Source organism: Ischnura elegans, chromosome 4 (assembly GCF_921293095.1).
Source record: "Ischnura elegans chromosome 4, ioIscEleg1.1, whole genome shotgun sequence".
Classification (NCBI taxonomy): Eukaryota; Metazoa; Arthropoda; class Insecta; order Odonata; family Coenagrionidae; genus Ischnura; species Ischnura elegans.
In genome coordinates, this window is record NC_060249.1 from 37707861 (window position 1) to 37730335 (window position 22475).

The window sequence follows — 22475 nt, forward strand, 5'->3', positions numbered from 1 at the left end:
ATGTATATGCATTATGTCCTGTCCTCCAATCCGTATCCCTTTTTAAATTTTCGCGACTTTAATGACCATCTCCTCTTTGCATATACTAAGTGAAGAGTATGATCGTAATTCAATACTTAATGATAACTGATGTAATTTCTGTATGCCCTACTTTACTTTTACCCCATCAAGCATACATAAACAAGCTTTAATTTTGCATAAATATGTAGTTTTAAAATGGAGTGAGCAGTCTCTAATACATACTGGCCCCTAACTACTCTTATAAAATTTTGCAATGAATAGAAATGTCACCTTCAGTCTATTAATCATCACCTTTGGCACCAACGCCCATGCAGGACACTAGCCTTCCTCTCATCCTCCCTTAAATATTTCCCATTCCTGTAGCATGTTTTTTCACCTCTAGAACCCCCTAATTCCATAAGTTCTCTTCAACATCATTTGCTCACTTTTTCTTTACCTTTCTCTTCTCCTTTCCTCCAAATGCTTCCCATGCACTCTTTCCCTGCCCATTCCTTACCCATCTAATTCTTCATTTCTCAAATTCTGATTATATACTTCCTACTCTATAAATATTGGCTTCTGCAAGTCCTCATTTCCCTTATCCTTCAATGTCCCTCTTCATTCACTAGTATAAACTAGAGTCTATTAGTGTACAGAGAGTAATTGCACTAGCTCTTGTAGATTGTAGACATTTGCTTCCAAATGAAATCAACTTGTACATAAATGCAATTTTATTAAATGCAATGTGTCACATGCCATACATAGTATGCCAGATTAAAACACACATAGAAAAATATAAGACATTTCTCACATAAAACATGAGGAAATATTTTTAAATTGAAATTAATCATCAATTAACATACATGTTCAACAAACAGAAAATAACTACAAAAATGAATTCGGGAATGGTAATTTTCCCATTATAAATATCTGCAATAAATTCTTAACAGCAACATTTTACGTGATGTACTCACCATATAAACATTCATGTGGACGTACAAACTTAAAAGCCATTTGGATCCCAGTACATACTTCCCCGTACGAAGAAACACAATATGGCTCTAGCATAGACTTAATCTTATAAACATTCAATATAAAAATATTCCCAAAAATACAACATTTATAAAATATAAGACATGGCAACTTTAGCACAGAGAAGCTAAAAAAAGTATAATTCATAGGCCTCCATCAATACACAAGCTCCTGAAGCTCCAAATCTACTCATACCTACCAATACAATTCATTATAAATACATACCCTGTGACCATTAATTGCACTTTCTCAGAAAGACATGGATGCCACTTACCCATCCCATTAAAGCAAGCAACATCAGTTAATATTTAAGCAATTAACAAAAGCAAAATTTGTACAAATGCAGGAAATAGGAAGAATTGCAATGGCGATACACATATACAGAAGGCCCTTGCATTATGATATTAATCCCTACTTGATGACCGGCCATTAGGCGAATTCCATCATATATTGAATCAGCATCTCTACAGGTCAAGAAATCAGTTAAAAGAGCATCAGCACATGTATATGTTACAATGTTAAAAAAGAGTTTCATAAACAAGTAAACCAAAGAATTAAATAATTGACAACACATTGAGTGCATGAAAACAAAATTGGCAAACTTGAAATTTTCCAAAGCATGAACAAAATCAGCTCAGATGGTATGCCACATCCCTCGTTAAAGGACTGTATTTTCTATGATGACCAAAGAGTTCACATGGCCTACAATCACATACAGACAATATTTGTACAAAATAAATGCATCAAGCCATTGAAGTATAAAATGCCACATTAACCCACACAAATGAAAAAAAACCAGATGGCCACCTTTATTATCTTCAACGTCATTGAGATATCTCAGATTTACAGCATTAAAATCAAGCCAAGTTAATTTTCCACTATCCAACTTCCTGGTTTGCTGACTTTATCAATGATATTTCTTCTTCCCTCAGCAGTTTTAAATATTTCAGAGGAAACGTAAATTAATTCTTTCCAAATACGTACAACTTCTCTAAAATTTATTTCAAACAGGTGTATAACAAATCACAAATTAATTTGTTTACCAATTTAGCACCAAATGCACAGGTGAACACATACATCCCTTTACAGAATTTAATATTGAGACAGTTGGTCTCTGCAACAACCTTGGACCAGGACACCGATTTCACCAACAGTAGTTTACCGATTATACATTGACCAGGTTAAATTTTCACAAGAGGAACCCATTGGTTTCCAGCAAGCTGTTTAATTGTGACAACAATAGTGGAATCCATCAATTGTGGGGGGAGGGTCATGACCTCGGTTCAGGGAGTACGGAAAAACCCCCAGGAGAGGGAAAAACCCCCTCCTGTGTAAAATTTTTTGTAGGAAGTGCTACGCTCTACGATAAATACAACTCAAACTTCTTTGAACACCATTGGGCCTTATAGCCATGCATTTGAATGTACAATGCCTTTACCTCATTACAAGGATACAAAAACTATTAAACTAATACAAATTTAAAAATTTTTATAAAATTGGGGAAGGTAACAATTTCACAATTCCCCCTGAATCTGCCCCTGGTTGACAAACAGATAAGTTTCATAACAATCAGCAAATCATGTATCAATGTAACTCGTATTACCTGAACCATCAATTTTATGATGAAATAATAAAAACTTTGAAGTTTTGATTATTCCATCATGAATGTTCCATATTTCCATGAAATTACTCCAGAAGTCAAAATTTGATTCATTAGTTTAAGTTAGAGAGGTTTATCTGGAGTTTCGTCAAATGAAGCATGGAAATACGAGACGTTACCTAACCTTAGTTTCAGTTAGCTCTTGACATTGATCCCCACTTAATGACAGATTTGTGTACAAATATTTCATAAAATAACAAATAATGTGTAGAGTAAATATTTAAATGCAACATGAGCACCTTTGTTTTCCAATAAATGTTGCAAATTTACATCAGTCAAAATACTTTGGAGATGGTTGTATCATCATTAGCACATCATTGGCCTTAAGCCAAAATTACACCATGTCATAAGTCAGAGATTCCAGCAAGTACACGATTTATACAATTGTTCGATTCAGAACTAGCATTATTGCCACCAACCAAGTTGGAATCTAGTTCTCACCAGAGTTATGGCACTACGTAGTTTGATACTTGCCTTCAGTAGGTACTAGTAGCTGTCAACTAATCAAGTTTGCTGTAAATAATGTATGCATTGTGATCATCAATTGTTTACGTCAATGCCTGACTTATTTATCACAAGAAAACAAATTTTCCCATTCTTAAATAATAACATACCCAAACACACATTTCACTAGCCCAGGTATTGTGGTATTCAGACCTGGATATTTTCTAAGATTCCCAGACTTATCCAAAGTAACGTTATGTAACAGTTCAGGCATAAGCATTACCTCACCTTAACATAAAACAACCAGGGGTGATCACTTGAACCATTCCTCAGAACAAAATATGCAATCATACATGTCATCAAATTAATAGTTTTAATTCAAAGAAATAAAGAATTTTTCTTTCGTCCGATAAAGATTATGTACGTACCTAATTTTTAGAGGATTTTTCACAAGAGAGCAACAGAAAGGAATCGTATTGATTTCATATAATTCAGAAGGAGGGATGGCCACCTAAACTCAACTGTAATCATATCATCGTGACCATCAGTCAAGATTAACACAGTGGATTCCCTGTTGAATTTATTCCCTTACCTAGTGGAATTCTTCAGTCATCATTGAATATTGTGCTGACTTTATCCCGGCCAGACACTAACAGAGCTGTAGGGCCACTCCTTTCAGTAGATGGATGGCTGGACGATACTTGTGATGGCAAAGGACCTCCTGCTGCACCCACTTCAGTTCCAGCCAGCTCACAGCTTTGATTAACCCCTTCTCCAATCCCTAACATGGATAGCCGGGGCAAAAGCTGTGATGCAAGCACTGTAGCATCATCACAATTTCCTGGGTCACAGTGAGAATTCTCGAGGTCAACCTGAACAAAAGATATATAATATTACAGTCAATAAGACAAAAATATTACATCGATGTTGTAACTGATTACCAGCAGATGCATAGATAAAATAGGAAAATTTAAAATTAGTATTGAAAATTAGGGATGTGCGAGTACTCGAAAAATCAAGTCGAGTCGAGTAGTTAGTACTAGACTCGAGTGTTTCGAGTAGCATCACGAATGCCGAGTCAAGTAGTTTCGGTTACAGAGCTGTCGATGCCAGTAAGTTCCAAAATTTTCCCTCTAGAAGCCCTATCATTCATGTAATGATATGGTTTTGAAAGCCCATATGTCGTTTTAATGCCTCAGCCTGGGAATTTGAGCTTGCTGTATACGTAGCAGTCAACTTCAATAGCCGTCGTCTGGTACCTTTTCGGCAGCCTACCGCCTTTTGACCCGGCAGCGTATTCAGAGTAATATGAGTGAACTGCTGCATCACTCTTACTTTATTGTACGGTGCTTTTTGCCCTACCCTACTTTCTTCATTCAAATACCGAGAGAATAGGGGAGGAAGAGGGGGAAATTGTTACGGTTTTCAAAAGAAATAAAAATGTGTAAAGTTTAGGTTTTGGTGGACAATGCCGGTTTTTCCCAATTTTGACACAAATACCATCAACGTTCCTCATTATAATTTTCTTTTTATATCAGGCTAAAGATTCAGTACAGAAAATTTACAAGGGGATTGGAAAAAGAGAATATGTATGGAGAATATGTTTAAGAATGCATTGCTGTATTGCCTGGCCCTGAAATTACCATACTTGACTCGACTCGAGATCAAAAAGTGCTACTCGCACATCCCTATTGAAAATATATGATATAATCGATTGGGAATAAAATTGCCACAATTATCTTGATATTTGGTGATGCCATTGCCTGTCTGGGTAAACAAAATAGAGTTTCCATAACTACATGAGAAATTTTGTACAATTTCTCACTAAACAATTATGGTTTCAACAGACAGTATCATTACCGAGGTAAATGCAACTCACAAGTCCCCATAAATACATACAAATATTCAATCACAGAGGACAAGGGGATCAGTAAATGAGGTGGAGGGTGTCAAGAGGGTAAAAAGGAATTTTTAACTGAAAGAAAAAAGGGGGAGAAGTTTAAAATTCCAGATAAGGAATGATGCACATAGTTGACAAAAAGGAGTGATTAAGAGATAACAGAACTAAGGAGGGGGAATTTGAGAGGAAAAAAGGAATTTGAAGCTTTCCAAGTTATTATCAAATATAATTTTTCAACTAGTAGACTGGATTAAAATGAGTGTTGTACATCAGAGTATCAAACTTAACTTAGTGGCTACATCTATGTTAAAAATAAAAACCAATACTGACTGTCCACATTAACGAGATACTCGACCAATCATGACTTCAGCACTCTGATAGCGGCACTAGGCGAAGTAATAAAATTTGTGAGGAAAGTTACCATTTTCATTTTGCACGTGGCATGTTTTGCTTTAATAATAAGCAAGAACATATATTTTAATAAATGGATTGGCAAGTATATTTATTGTAAAATATAAAAACTTTTGCAGTAATACTAATGAAAAAAAGCCCCATTTAAGTAATGGCTTCAGGGATTTCCTAATGACGGGATGCATGATTATGTACTAAAAAAAAAACAGAGAAACCCATTTCACACTTGCATTGAAAAATCCTGTGGAAAAGTAAAGTGGATAATGATTGTCGCATAGTGACTCATTACCTGATGTCTTGAAGCTTCAGTTATGCTGTCACTTCCTTGTCCTGGTATAGTGGCCGGCAGGAACTCCTCTGAATATGGCACAGTCATTGAGGATGGAATCCCTTGTGATACTTGTGAACCCCTGCTTCCATCATACCCATTATTGGCTCCATAATGGGCTTGAAATTTATCCTCAAGTGGCACAGGTGATGGTGGATGGACATGCACAGAGGGTACTCTAGATGGCAGCTGGATATTGGGGGACACATTATGGTTATTATTAGGGTTTTGCCACTGCCTGTATTGAACTTGTGGGTTATTTGAAAAGTGTGGCAGGTTGCTAGGGAGGAACATGTGGGGACTCGGTGCCGTTGAGGCTGTGGAAGTAGCAGAGCCTGGGTTAGAGAAAGGCTGAACAACTGCTATCCCAGGGTATGGAGATGCCATTCCACTCGGAGATGACGCTCTCGGCTGAGACATCGGTTGGGGAGACATCCTTCGCTGATCATGTATCAACTGCCTCTCATACGGGTTTGAAGGAGTAAGGCTGTTTATTCTAGCAAGTTCTGTAAAACAAAAAAATAAAATCAATAACGAAAATTCCCAAAAATGTCACAATTTTAGATCCAACAAAATAATTTTTAAGTCAAAAAGTTCATCTCTCAAGACATCAGCAACAAAATGGTGAATGGGGACTGGTATCGACAGTGTATAACAAACACCCTAGTGAAGTTTCCACTTGTTGAGAAAACCATTCTTGTGATGTAGCTAGAGTCATACCTCTTTTGCCAATGCAAAATATTGTTCCAATTTAACATACTTATGATATGAATACATATGTTTCTATAAAAACTTGGAAATCGTTTACTAAGTATGAAACAACCTTAGTCCTTTTCTTTGTGGATCAATGATGCTTGGCAAGAAAAATAGTATCATTATTAAAGGATATAACCACAGACTACCCAGCAGTATACATTTATGGAGAGGCCCGCGAGTGCACACAAAACACTTATAACTCTTCCACTGAATACAATGTGAAAAAATTCCCCTCAACCAGACCATGCATTACTGGTTTTATGGGTCATTGCCCAGATGATTAAGTTCCCAAAGCTAATTATAACAGCAATATCATAGAGATATGTAATGCAAGGTGTAGTGCTCAGGCAGTCCATAGCATTGGTATTTTCTGGCAATTTCAACGACTGAGGTAGCAAAAACCTTTCTACGGCTTTGCAATGCCTGATGTTTTGCAATATTGTCAAAGTTTAAAAAAACAACTAGTAGCTCATCTTCATGGCAAGTTCTTCCTGCTATGTTAGAATATGCACACAAGCCTAGTGAGTTTTAAATAAAATATTACATGGCTAGAGCAATCAGGATCATTGTCCCATACACAGAAAAATTTTTGGAGTATTTTTATTTACAGAATATTCTTCCATTTCTGTAGTAACATCAAATCATAGTTTCACCAGTGGTAGCCCACATCGCCTAAAGGGCAGTGCGAAATTCTTCCATCCCAATCTTTCTCTCCCTATCCTTACTCTGGAGGCATCGCTGGACCCACTTGGTGGTGGCGCTTCTGTTCCTTTTTCTCCTTCCTCTTCATACCCCTCCCGAGGAGACTGGGCAAATAAGGTGAGCCACTTGGCTCCCAGCCTTTGCGGTTGTACCCTCCAAAAAACCAAACCTGGGTCTCCATTTGCTGCCCGATATACCTTCTATCCCTCTACTGATAACTAGGCTGTTACTTGCAAAATGATTTGTCCGTAGTATGCTCTTAAGTGACAAGACAGGCCATGAGGAATTGCAATTAAACGGAAATGAGATAGCCTTATAACAATTAATGTAAATTTACCTTTGCTCAGATAGCAGGTTAAAAATTAACAAAAACGAATTCTTTTTTTAGTTCATACAAGCATTGTTCGGAATGCACTTACTGAGAGCTCGGCAGGCAATTTCCCTCCTGGCAGCCATGGCATCCAGCTCCTGCAAGACTAAAACCATCTCGGGGCGCTCCCCTGCTCTCTTCTTCACACACAGCTTCCCCAGCCTCAACAGGTCCATAAAGATTGAGCTCCTGATGTTGTGCTCGGGGTTGGGACAAGCGGCCACCCCACCCTCATTGCCAGCCCACTCCGTCATCCCTGGACCCTCCAGCCCTCCTTTCCGATCAATCAACGATAACTCTGTCCCCTCTTGTTCACTCCACTCCACATGGTCCTTCTGAAAAGTTAGCATGCCTGTGAAAATTGATGAACACAAATGGGTAGACTTGTGTGCTGACAGCAAAAATTTGATGGTGGTCGCCTCTGAGATGGCTTACAGCCAGAAATTTGCTTTGTTGGTGATTGATTGTTATGTGGGTTGTCTGTACTTTGAGTACAAAGAATTGAGAACGAAGAATAAAAAAGTGTAAAAGAAAGACTAAACATTGAGTATGAATCCTAGTACTGCGTACATTATGTGATATTTACAATCTTATTTTCAATAGAATTAGTGTGAGCTCAGGGGAATAGACTAATTTTCAGAGCAAGTAATCTTTCACCCCCTAGAAATAAAATCACAATAGCCAACACATAAAAATGACATTTGACAATGTTTTTAATTATACTTTTCCACAATAATACTTGGAGTCTATTTCAATTACTTGATATTTTGACACACCTTTCCAAAATTTAATCATATTAATAAATATTTTCAGGTACTTATTAACGTGTTAAGTATAAAAAATATGTAATCAAGCAATACATCATGTGAATGACTAGCATGTTTATAGAACATTACTTTGCTCTTAGCACTGGAGATCATCTAAAATTAGTTATACGTTAGCAATATTAGGCTTGCTAGCACCATCAAGAAAGTTCCAGATTCCTAATCTACCGTTGAAGGCTCACATATTTTGGAATTTAAGTCATAATGACAATGACATAAAACTCAAAGATTGCCATTTTTTAACTTTTGTCATTAGGTGCGGTACCCAGCAAAAATTTACTTTTGTCATCATGAATTATCAAATTGGTTTTCATCGAGTACCACAATAGACAGTTTCTATTTACCAAGAATTTTTTGGCTCTCCCTTCATCATATGCTCTCAGTCCAGTGGCCAGTTCAAACAGGACCTATAAAGGAAACCATATACACTTTGTACAAAAAACAACAGTACTAAGCACCACTTTCATACAAAAGACTAAATTTATATGAAATGAAATTTTAATTAGCCATTTCATAATAATAAAATCAAATCAAGGTAAGTAGTGACGAATGAAGGTTTGGACAAATACTGAGATAGGACAGTTGAAGGGATATTAAAGATATTATGTAGCTACCTCAAAGAATGGAATGATGTTAACAGCACATTCAAATTGATAACTGAATACATAAAGGTCACTGCCTCTACAAAATTCATTCATAAGCCATTCAAAATATTTAAGAGACTAAATACATGCATACTAATAAATCATTACTACTTACTATTCCAAAACTATAAGTGTCCACTTTTGAAGAGATTTTTTTGGACCTCAAAAATTCATCTGGAAGGTATGGCCTTGTGCCATGCACTCGGCTAACTTTAATGTGCGTATATTGGTTGTTTGGGCCTTCACGAGCAAGCCCAAAATCACCAATGCGTGCTTCAAAATTTTGATCCAGCAATATGTTGGCACTGTAAAAAATTGAAAGAAAAGGGAAAATTATTACCCATCTATGAAATTACCAATATTAATGGTCACATATGACACACACCTGTAAAACCATTTTAGCTAGCTCTACATCGCAATTCAGAGTCATTTCACATGCACATAATGTTATAATGGATTTCTGTAACCCTGGGTGCTAGAAAGTAGCCCTATAATTTGCAAGAGTGTGACGGACCATGAGAAAATCCCTCATAATGTGACATACTATGAGCCAACGACAAAATGGTAGGACCAACCTCACCTATCAGATTTCACATTAATTGCCATGGGAAAAAATTTTTCTTGACTGGAAATTAAACCATGGACAATAGGCTTCCCAGGCCACTGCACAGACCAATACTCTATACAGGACCATTTATTACAATTGCAATTTTACCTAAGTTTATGGTTGCGGGTAATTCAGATTAAGGACAAAGGGGAGCTTAGCGGGTAACTTAGGGGGGGGGGGATCCTAGAAGTAGTGGGGGTCAGAACAAAATTAACATTTTATTCGGTAAAATTACCCCAGGATCATGGATACCCCAGGGGGATGGTGCAGATACTACAGAGAGAATGAGGGCTCAAGGGGAGCCCTTCGAGGGTACAACACACACAAGAGGTTTAAAAGCAACAATTACGCCAAATGTGTCTTGTGCTCGCTGCTTCCCAAAATCTTCCTTAGTCCTTCCAATATAATAACAAGAGGCCCACCAACAAATATCATTTCTTCAAAAAAAAAGTCACTGTTTTAGCCACCCGTTGATCTTTTGGTATATTTTTGAGGAGAATAGCAAGTGTAGCCTTCATTTATCCACGTTTGAAATGACACTGCTTAAACACCTAAACGCCATTATTAAGATAAAAAATTGTCTAATGTCAATGCTCGCTGCAATTAAAATTAATGAAAAACTTGACGCCGTATGATCACAATGAAGACAACAAAATAAACTGCCATGACGTAGCCCCAAACCCTGGCCCCCTGGGTGAGAATCACGTACGTTACCACTACCCCACCTGACCCGTCTGCAGAGAAAGGCGATATTTTGGAATTATACAAGGTTTGTGAAAAATTCTGCATGAAAATTAATTAACTACAGCCAAACTAAGGCCCATTCAACGGAACCACTACATACTAGTTCAGAGATGTGTTCACAATTCCGAAGGTCATAAAAAATATGGCATTGAAAAAGGCGGAGCAAGGTACGTGGTATCCCCTTGTTAGTCGTCGGAGACACTGCTGTGTGAACTTATTTTTGCTGTTGGCTGTGCCCACCATCACTAGGCTCTCAGTGGCCTAGAACCAGCCTTGTGGACTTACACAAGGCATATTTAGGAGGCTATTCTCAGCAGAAACTGACTTTAAGTAGATCTTTAGTCACTACGCACCCCTAGCCTATTGAAACATGCTTTTCAAAAGGTTAGGAAAAAATTTTTTCACCAATAATATCCATACTTATTCATAGCTATTCCCATGCTTTTGATAAAATATATGTAAATTAAAATAAATGAAAAACCTCACAATTTTTAAGAAAAAATAAAAATCAGGTAGGCAATTCAGGAAATCTAGGCATTTGTCCGACTCATTCTAACTCATGCATCATTTTATGCATGATTTTCATTGCTCAGCGTCTACAAGCAACTCACTATATTATACACTCTTCAACTACTATGTTCAAATAGTTTACTCTAAAACATTCAACTCATCTCATATGCTCATGTAACTACTTCAACAATTATGAAAGTCATTGCAAAATACTTTCCAAGTTTATACATACATTAATGATTTGCAGCATATCTGCCCTATCCTCCTCAGAGGATATCCTTCAAGCAAAGCTTCCTCACAGGTAAACATCTTTCATAAAGGGGGATATGATGTACGTCACAATTGTCTCAACTTATTTCACTCATGTTCAGCAAACTCGAGGTTTTCAATACAGTAGAACTTCTTTTCTGATTTTAACGATGGGCCTTTTGTCTTCATTACTGAAAATTTCCAGAACAAGGAGTCCCTGAAGCCAAAAGTTATTGTGAGTAAGTCTAATGTCTTTTGGCCATATTTATAGGGACAAAATATAATGAAAGCTGCACATTGCCTTGAAAGTAACCCAACACACAAAAGAAATTCATTAGTATCTTCACAGTATTAATGGGCATTCACAAGCATTTTTTACTATTAGCAGTGAAACCAGAATAAATTATTACAGGAGGAAGTTGCCCATATTTTTTCAAGTGCAGTCATGCATCACTTCCTTACCATCTTGTCTCAAGTCACTCATTAAATTAAATTCCAGAGAAGAGCCTGTTTGGAAGCTCATATCACCTAAAAGTGCAGAATGGCATTTAGGTGACATGAGCTTTTGAATTTAGAGAAATGAGTGGATGGATAGGTCAACTTGCAGGAGGAAACTTGGAGGGGGTGGAAACCACCACCTTTGTTGGAATTCACTGGAAAAACATCCAAACCTTCAACTAACCTTTTGATGTCTCCATGGATAAGAGGTTTTTCCTTAATGGTGTGAAGAAACTGAAGTCCTCTAGCAGTGCCAGTTGCAATATTGTGTCTTTGCTGCCATGACAGTGGAGGAGTGCCATTCTGTTGGAGAGGGATTGAAGGAATAAATTATTACCTTAATGATAACACTATGAAGACCACAGAATTCCTTAATTTCACTTTACCCATTCAAATAATAAATTAAAGAAGCTATTTAGGTTATGGGAGAGGAGACTAACAGATTAAAGATAAACAGAAGATACAGTAAATTTAACTTGTTAATGATATTGTGACTGTATTGTAGAAAATGCTTAAGCTATGAATAGATATAAAGTCCTACATAAAGTCCATTAAGGTCCAATAGTGAGAATAGAATTTCGGCTACAGCTCATAGCTCTTTTGCTAACACATCTTTAGAGCATGACGGCTATATTTCTAATACCAAATAATCCTTATTTTGTATACTTAACATGCCTTAATTCATGCATTTATGTGGACTTCATACACTTAATGTGCCTCACAGTTAAGTTAAATGGGCCACTAGCGGCTCTCATGACCCCTCTCGCAAATCATATCACTACCAAGAACAAGAAAAACAACTGACCAGAAGCCAGTCCTATGAGTTACAAAAAAGACTTGAGTGAGATTTTTGCAGCATAAATAAGGTAGTAATAACATTTCCAATCAAGACACGTAAAAAAATATCCTCCATAGATATAAACATGCATGAAAATATAACTATACTTACACGACATAGAAGTCTGTCCTCGAGAGAACCACTTGGCATGAACTGATAAAGCAGGCACGGCTCACCACCATCCAAGCTATATCCATAGAGAGGCAGTATGTTATCATGCCGATAAGAATTCAGAAACTTCATTTCCCTCAGAGACTGCTCCATTTGTGCCTGATGGCTGGTTGCATTTTCACCACCTCTCTTTACAGGAATTAAAAGACAAAAGAATTAACAGATGAGTGCATCAGAAGTAGTTCCAGTGTTAATTGCATAATTTTTTGAAACTTCTCAGTTTACGTCTTATGACATCTAGACAATACATAATTTAAAAAAATCTTATTGAAAGAATAAAGTATGAATGAGAGTAATGGTGCCTTCACAGCTCTGCGTTGCGAAAACAAATGAAAGGCAATAAGTGTCGGCTTCTAAATATCGGCTTATGAGCATATCATCAAATGATTTTGAACCAAATGCACAAGACAAATGTTCTTTTGTGCATTTTTATGCAATTTCATTTCTTATATTATTCTTCTTGACTGTAAATAGCATTGGAAGTTAATATGGCAACCATAAAGTCCATAATAATGTATGTAGTGACAGCCCTTGCTTATGCATTATTATGACCTATAAGTTTGATTTCCTAGCTCAGAATACCAGAAAAATAACAAATTACGTACAATCAGTGAACACGAGTGACGTGGAATTTTATCAGGAATATTTATGTATGATAACTGTTGTTCAAACAGATTGTCCTAGTCATGCTATCTAAATAGCTTCAACTGAGCAGATCATGAGGGCACAATTATTAAATACGTATATTGGAATTTAAACAACCGCAGTCACCAACAAGGAGCTCTCACGCTGTATTTAGCTTGTGATACTATTGATGGGTATAAATTACGCTAATCTATGCTCCTCAGTGATTGTAATCTAATCTAGGGTTAACATTTTTCTTATGTTTAGGAAAGATACGAAATATCTATGCTTAGCTTCAAAATATTAGTAAATAATGAAATCAATAGCATTTGTCACGCCCAATAGAGTTAATCTTGCATATTTGTATACCTAAGCTTCCCATAAATAAACACCAATTCGAAATTGATGGCATACTACCGCCTTCACGCAGAGAAAATCCAACAGGTTCAATTTTTATGCTAGGACGCGCGAGCTGGCGACATAACATCATCAATCCTCAAAGACAAGCTCTGATTGGCTCGTGAGCCGTAGTGACAATGCAACCCCGAACTGTGAAGGCACCCTAAATGAATTTAAATACATCTTAGTGATTTTCAAGCATATGATAGATCATTTTCATTGGCTTCCTCATACATAATTTACTTCAGCTCAAAGTCATGAATATATTCAACCACTGATAGGCGGAATAAATATGTATTATGTTTATTTTATGGAAAAAACTGAACTTTAAAATTAGTTAGGTGGATGACAAAGCTAAGTGCCCCATGAGATTTGTGATTAAATGCTCTAAACCAAAAGTTAAAAGTCTCGTTAATAAACAGTACACATACCAACTCAATTCTTTTGACTGCAATTAGAGTATTTTTCCATGTTCCTTTGAAGACAGTGCCAAAGCCACCTTTTCCAAGAACAGTGGATTTATCCCATCCATTTGTGGCCATCAGTAATTCCTTGTAAGCAATGTGTGGGATTGAGCCATAGCTTTCTGCCACTGATGAAGCACCAGCAACATCTGAAAATAATTTTAAATTATCAGGAAAGTTAGTTCATAGAAAACTAGGGATGTGCGAGTAGTGCTTTTTGATCTCGAGTCGAGATGAAAACTACTCGCGAGTATCGAGTCGAGTTTGGTCATTTCTGGATCTGGCAATATGATAATATGTATATGCACCAACTTATTCCCATTTTTCCAATCCCCTTGAGAATTTTCTATCCTGAATGCTTAGTTTAATTTAAATAAGAAAAGATAATGAGGAATGTTGACGATAATTGAATCAGAATTAGAAGATGAATGAAAATTAATGTGTCTAAAACAGTTCATTAGTAAAATTGAAATTAACTAACCTCTAGCAATATGTTGTCAATTTAATTTATATTGTATCCAAACAGCTGAAAAGAGCTCTGAATAAAAGAATTTGCACCATTGTAATAAAAATTACATACGTAAATGAATCATGTAATATTGGATCCTTCCCAATTCTCATGCAGAAAAGTCAATTGTTCAACATGATTAGATAGCAGGTTTTGATATATCCTTGATATAGTATTACTGTCTGCAGAAAATTGCCTTTTGCTACTCGTGTGGATGAACAAGTACATACTTTCTTGACATATTTGCTATATTTGAGAACTATAGGAATTTTTATTAAAAATTAATTCAATGACTTTTTAGGATCTTGAATCCTCATGGAATTTAATTGGACGATGCGAACAAATTATAGAACTTACCTTTAGCCATATGGACCAAATTTTTTTTCTTAAATTCTCAATTTGTTTAATCAACCTTAGCATTTCTTGTTTTGTTAGTTCAAGAAGGAAAGAAAACGCAGCAAAGGAATAAACAAATATTAACATTGGACATAATTAATAGGTATTAAATAAGGCAAAAAGATGGCACTATTTGTGACATCAAACGGGGAAACACCAGCATTGTTCACTAAAGCCGAAAAGTTACATGTTTATTCCTAGAAATCTAAACAATGTTTACGTATTCTCTCAGCATTTGAGTTAACAAAGCAGGGCAGGGTATAAAAGTATCGCACAGTAAAGTATGAGGGATGCAGAGGTTCACTCCGATTTTCTGAATATGCCGCTGGGTAGGAAGACGGTCGGCCGCCGTGGCTGACGTAAAGGTTTTTGGCACCAACGCGACGTCAACTACTGACTGCTACGCATACAGCAATCTGAAACTTCAGGGCCAAGGCATTAGAGCGACTTCTTGACTTTCATAATAGTGCCTCCTGTCAGCAGATTTCTGAACTCACTGGCCTTGATAGCTCTGTAACCGAAAGTACTTGACTCGACTCAACATTCGTAATACTACTTGAAACACTTGAGTTGAGTGCCAACTACTTGACTTGACTCGAATTTTCAAGTACTCGCACATCCCTAAAGAAAACCATTAACTGATGCAAAGTAAACTAAAAATATATCTGCTGGTAAAATTACTTTTTTTTCCAAGTTTCCTATTCTTTTCCATTATTAAAAATTTTACAGAACTGAATTCAGAGGGTCGTTGGTAAATTTTTAACAGATGTCCAACCAAATAAATACAAACATTTGTCAAAATAAGACAAAGTTTGGTTTTAATGATTTCACTTTGTGGGAAGGGAACCGGGTTGGTGTGGTGGCTAGAGTTTTGGCTTCCCATTCCATGGGCTCGGGTTCAAATCCCGGCGATGTCAGAGAATTTTCTGAGACTGCTCGATCCCTGCTTGACTGTTATGTGGAGGATATTTCAACTGTAACACTCCGTCCATCGGAAGGGATGTTAAACCGTTGTCCCCTTGGTGCCTTTCATTAAGAGCAGGCTAATGCCAATGCCGGGTTTCTCTCCACCCTTCCTTACCTATCCTTCGCTCATGGCACAAATGACAGCAGCTGTCGGTTGCCTCCTCTAAGTACCATACCATACTTATTGGGACAATACTTGTTTGCATAACTTGATTTTTTTCTCAAACCTGGAGTTACTATGGAAAAGGAAACACCCATGGATATACAACTTGGAGAAAATTGGTGGGCCTGTGTTCAGAGATGAGCTGTAGATCCATATTTTCATCATATAAACAGATTTTTATAATTACTATACTTCCTTGAAATAGGTTAGTAAGCTTTCCCCATGAACAAGTTGGAGGAATTGTTTACAGATTCTCCACGGTCCAATATTTCAATGCCCGAGTCGAGCTTTGAAATATCCACCAAGGAGAATCTCAACCATTGGAAAACCTAATGAGAATTTCCCCAATCATACTTCCTTCTTTACATATTTTACATTAAAGGTCAATTGACCCTGAAACTTGAACAGTTCAATCACACACTGATTAAATTTGCATTCATCCAATCTCAAACCCATGGGCTTATTATGATCTTTGAATCCCTGCTCCTTCCTAATATGTAGTGATTAATCTTAAAAGGTTCAATATGAGTATTTATGGAACCCCATTAACCCTTTCCCTACTAATGACGAAAACATGCGGCAGGACATTTCTTGACCTCGGAGACAAGAGCCGCAAATTTTCGTCAGAGATTTTTATACACAGGAGAACAAATGCCAAAAATATACGTTTCTTTATTCTCTCCCTTTTATGACGGTCGCGGTTTTTTCAAAGTCTTAGTTTCGGGACCCAACAAAGCAGGACTTAGGCTGTACCCTCGAAATCCGGGAGCAGGTACCCGGACCCCTTGTCTTATATTACCCCTCTTCGTGGTAAGGGTCCTTCAATTTTTCATTCAGTCAGTTTTCAAAATAAATATCTGTTCCTTTCTCCAAAAAATCTCAAAAAAACTCAAAAGGTGGTTGGGTAACATTTTCCCAGATCTATTGGCAGCGCTCACTTTTCCACCCTTTATCGATTATAGTTGATTCTTAAATGTCATATTGTACAGTTAATTCCTAATGCATATGACTTTGCTCAAAAATGATAATGGACAAGTAGCTTATCAAATGCATTAGAGAAATATTGAAGTACAATCTTTAATGGATTACCAGATGCTCTGGATCGACTGGTGCTCTTCTGAGTGTCAGGGGATGGAATATTAGTCTCTTTCTCCTCAAGTGGTACCCTATTTCCTGTTGCTTGAGTCTGTGGCAATCCAGTCCTCACACTGGCATTTTCTTCATTTGAAGGTGGCTGTGCATCATATTGCAATCTAAAAATCAAAAAATTTAAAGAATATATTTCTAAAAATGTAAAGAGCTTCATTAGCAACAAAATAATCAACATTTTCCTACATACAGCCTGTTCTACATGACATAAGCCGCAAGATTCTAGTATGTTGGCTATATACAATCATACAAAAGAGAAAAAATGATGGCTAGCAAGCATTTATGGTGAACTCAAAAAGAAACTTTGATTCATATTCGTTGTGGAAATTTGCTACTCCACCAAATGTCTACGTTTGCTTGGTTCCCAAGAAGATTTTTTTGCTATTTGTAATTACATTGACTTTCAACTGGACACACAGACTACAAGTGCACTGTGCATCAATACAAATACAGGACTGGAAAAGGCCTACATGTGAAGTGAGGCACTGTATGGTATACCAATGTTAATATTAAGAAAGTAGAAATGAAATTCCAAACATGGTGATGAAAATAGGAAGTTGCCAAAGGAGAAAAAGAGGAAGCAGGTCTGTATGGGAGGTCCACTGAGGAATATATGAATGCTGAAGGCTGTGATAAAGGAAAGAATGTTAGTTACAAACAGAAACAGGGGAAAAGAGAGAGAAGGAATTATGGACCATATGAAATGAGGATGGCAGTAAGAAGATGTTAAGAGGGGCACAAATAATCATAAAGGGGTGGTCTTCGGAGCAAAGGATAAGCTTTTACCTTCTTCTTCCACATAAATATGGCAGAATACTCATTATTATGTTTACTAATATTTTTCAGTCACTCAGTTTTCTATTCAGATTAACCCTTTGAGTGCGGATGGCATAGCATTGATGCCCAGCATAGGTTCTGCCAACGGGCGGGTGGCATCACATTGATGCCATGCCGGCCTATGTCCTTCAATCGCTCCCTACGCTCCTCCGCTCTGTTCTTTCTACTCTCAAGATGGTTTCCCGCACGCACATTGGATCAGGCTACCTTGATATGCCTTCCGTTTTTGAAAAAAGTTTATATTTTTTTAGTACTTTTTTTTACATTTATGGAGTACTTTTTAATTTGTAAGATTTTTCGTCATTACAAAAAAATTAAAATGTGATACTTTCTTCACTCTTCTGAATATTTGTACTAAATGTTGCCATATTTGACGGTTATTATCCCCGTTTAAGTCGTATTAAAATTTTTGTAAACAATATTTAGTCATAATCTTCCTTTCATCTCACCGACGAAAAATATTTTCGTATTTCAAAATACGGTCACAATACACAAGCTAAACACAGTTGAATAATATGTTTCTCTTTTTATTATTGTTTAAACTTAATATTTACATAATGCCGTTTTAACTCATAACATTCTTCCATAACATATTTGCAACTCATTTTCTGAACGATCCTTTCAATAGGGGTTTGATTATATTGGTTTCGGAAAAAGAAATAGATTTTTTCGACTTTTTCTCATTTATTTCGTTTGAGTTTGTTAAAGTTACTATGCTCGAATAATTACGTCCACCAATTCATTATTCACGGGAAATATTGAAGGTTCTAGGAAAACTTTTATATTTATTTCATTTTGAAAGAGAAATTAGAATTGGGGAAATCTTTGGGGAAAAAATGATCAAATTTCGGGGCTCAAAAAAAAAGTCGTTTTATGTCACCGCGGAATAGACTACAAGTCGCTCTGTGTCTCCTGTTATCTCTATTTTTAGAAGTATTTTTGCCATTCTTATGAGAAATGCATGCAAATGCAAAGTATTCTGTTATGTGCATGTGGTGGAGAAGGTGAGCTCTTCCTGCTCAGTTTTTTCGACCCGCGCCATTAGTACAGTCTCTACTTCGGATATCTTTCGATTGCGTGCATTTTCACTCCCCTACAGAGATTTTATTTTTTTATAATATCACCGTATAGCCTTTTTCTATTGGAAATTGCAGTATTTTACATATATTTAGCCACTTACGTGGAATATGGGAGAAACCTTTATTTTTAATTTTATTCCTATTCTCAAACCCCAAGGACAGTTTATGTATCAGCCTTTGGTGAACTAGGCTTAGAATATCTCCCCGCAATTAAACTACCTCTGGCACAATTTACTCAAGTATATGCATGGAAAACTGCATTGGGTCTTCTCCGCGAAGGATTTTTTAACTTTGAAGCAATTTACATATTTTACTTCAACCAAATAGAGCTATTATAATTAGAAAAGACCGAGCATAGGAATCTTACTCGTGGGGAATGGGAGATATTTTTAATCTGGTATACCTAATGTATGATTGTATTAAGTATTACAAGATGGCCATCCATTCCAGATTATTGGAAAATGTAGGAAAATATCTTCGATGTTTCTTGTCTTCACACCACTTTTTCCCGAGACCGATTTCAACTAATTTTCCGTTGCATGTATTTTGGCAGGGACCCTGGATTAGATGATTCGATACCAAGAGACCCCTTGCATAAAATTCGACCCCATTTGAATTTATTCACTCAAAGAATGAAATAAATTTACTATCCGGGTAAAGAACTCTGCTTCATGAGTCCATGTTGCTTTGGCGCCAAAAACACGGCATAACATTATATATGCTTTCAGGGCCTAATGGCGTCGTGCAAGATGCTATAATTTACACATGGGCGAAGGATAGTGATGTTGGAGGCAGGGGACATGCAAACAAAGTCGTGCGAAAATTAATCGATAGATTTCATCTCTGTGGACACAGTATATACAGTCGCGAAGCCACGATTTTGAAATGAGGAGTTTTTACAGGAGATTTTAGGGCCCTTCCGGAGGGTGCGGGGGCCATCTTACCCGTTTTTGGCGCCTCAACGGGGGTTGTAACCCATAACCCCCCCTTCCGTGGCAACACTGCTGAGTTTACGCATGGAAAATTAAAATAATCTCTTGAAATATCTATTGAGTTACTCAAAAAAGACACACCTCTGAAACTCTAAGGACAAACAGAAAAATAATACTCCTCACGTTGTAAGAACGACTAAAAAGTGGCTCTGATGATATATAATGTGCAGAAGCTCCAGGGGTGTGTTTGAAGCCTTTTTTCAAAGAATTCCACAATTATTAGTTAGTTTTTATATCATTAACGCAAAATAAAATGTCAAAAAGATAAAATAACTTTCATATGTTTGCATGCAAATCTAAGTTACTGGTAAATTTAAAAATTTATAAATGTGAAAATTAAACTTCTAAAACTTTTATTTGCCCAAAATTTGATGCATGGAAAGTGGATGATAACTGAGAATATTTTTATCTTCTTTTATAATTCAATTCCGCCATCATTTCAGAAATTATTTTAAGCTTTTTAGTTGCTACGTAAAGACTAGTTGCCCGTCGTCACCTAATGTTTGTGTAACGGGTTGCATAAATATCTGGAGCATTTTTTCACATGGGTGCGGATGGCATCACTGTGATGCCTTTAACAAATTGTTTAATCAATAGTGAAATGAGTATAAAAATCTTTTTTCCATTGAAATTTTTTACATATTTTCAAAAAACAAAGAGAATGCAGTGAAAAAAAATTCTCCGCCAATGTGAAACAACTCTGAGAAAATGTTACGCAATGAAAGGGTTAATGGTTGTGATTAATTAACACCAAAACTTCACTCAAAGCAGTAGAAAACATACACCATGTTAAATTAGTGACTACTGCAGTATAAAAATTAGAAGTTCTAAACAATGTCCAAAAACCAACTAATTTTTAAAGCTGTTCCAAAATAATAGTATTTAAAGTAACATGAGGTGGAAATTGTAAATAAAGTAGAACTCAACATAAGTTCAACAATATATGGTGGTATATATACGGAGCCAAGCGCAAATATCAAATATTATCCTCTTACCTATCAGTATTTCTAATTTTTTCCTCGGGTTGAATGACAACATGAGTTGGTTTTTCGGCCACAGCGGCTTTCACGAACACTTGAGGAGGATCTGGGATGTTCAAATTATGTGGACCAACCTCCATACTTTTATTCTGAGCTAGAGCAGAAGGCGTAGACGCATGGACGATTGGTGTTTGAGGAGCTGCACTTGTGCTGGGTCCGGCCATAGGCTGACATACATTACGATTAGCAGTCATTGAGTTACTTTTCGATGGCGAGGATGGGCAACCGTGAGATGGATTGAACTGGGCAGACGGAGAATTTTGAAATATTCTCGTCAAATTCTCCTCCCCTTCGTATATCAGACGATGATAATGCGGGTCCACTGAAATGAGAAATAAAATGGTAGTAAGTACACTTTGACTGACAGGTATTCGCACAAATAATACATTCGTTTCATATCTACCGAATGGCTTCAGTGTCAACATTGACTGATAATGCTGCATTTTGGAGAGTAATACAAAAAGCTCCAAGACTGTGTGATTTTGATGCCCCCACATAGTGAGCAGCTCGTCGGTTGGAGATTTACCTCCACGATTTAGACACTGCCGCAAATATTGAATAGTCATTACATCAAAATTCATGTATTTTCCTCCTGAAAAGAAAGAAACAGTAAAATATTCATCCGTAAAGGACACAGTAAACAAGTTAGAATAAGTGCCTAACACGACCACTCACCCAACTCCTCCCACTTGTCATTGCAATCTAAAATGCGACACAATTCTTTTCGCTCAACATAAGGCAAATCGTAAACGTATTTCACTTGCGACCTGCTGGCACTTGCCATTTCAGACCCAAAAAATAATTCACCAGACTTTATGAGGAAAATGTACGCAGCAGGAAATCAGTTGAGGGAATTCGTAAGTTCAATTGATGCACTCACAGGGACTCGTCGAGTGTCGCCAGGAATGTTGACGAACATTATTAACGAAAAATTAGGCCAACTAAAAAATTCCTTTACACTTTGCCACCCTTGAAAGATAAAAATCCACGACAAAAAAATACATTGCGGAGATCCGTGCAGATCTTGAGGCAAATGACATCCGAGGACCGTGACCATGAAAGTGTGAGGTACCAACAAAAAGTTTTCAATATTTTGGTAACAGAATTTCAGTACTTAACGTTACATTGAATGACCGTCATTTTTTCAAACATAACGTCATATTGCATGAC

General features: G+C 36.8%; 1 protein-coding gene across 2 annotated transcripts in view; it reads right to left on the bottom strand.

The window, feature by feature from the left end:
• The window catches only part of LOC124157286 (mitogen-activated protein kinase kinase kinase 4-like), a 34184-nt gene extending 11813 nt beyond the window's left edge, over positions 1–22371 (bottom strand). The window contains exons 1-12 of one of the 2 annotated variants that reach the window (XM_046531882.1): positions 21981–22371; positions 21709–21897; positions 21261–21627; positions 17298–17461; positions 14143–14324; positions 12629–12817; positions 11864–11982; positions 9187–9376; positions 8772–8834; positions 7653–7938; positions 5737–6281; positions 3729–4008 (exon numbers count right to left, since the gene is read on the bottom strand). In XM_046531882.1, coding sequence (XP_046387838.1) covers positions 3742–4008; positions 5737–6281; positions 7653–7938; positions 8772–8834; positions 9187–9376; positions 11864–11982; positions 12629–12817; positions 14143–14324; positions 17298–17461; positions 21261–21627; positions 21709–21897; positions 21981–22089 — 2670 coding nt within the window. In that variant the 5' untranslated portion in view covers positions 22090–22371 and the 3' untranslated portion in view covers positions 3729–3741. Of the gene's footprint in view, positions 1–716; positions 4009–5736; positions 6282–7652; positions 7939–8771; positions 8835–9186; positions 9377–11863; positions 11983–12628; positions 12818–14142; positions 14325–17297; positions 17462–21260; positions 21628–21708; positions 21898–21980 lie in introns of those variants that run through there. The other variant, XM_046531881.1, reaches the window with a different exon arrangement.
• Between the last annotated feature and the right edge of the window lie 104 nt (positions 22372–22475).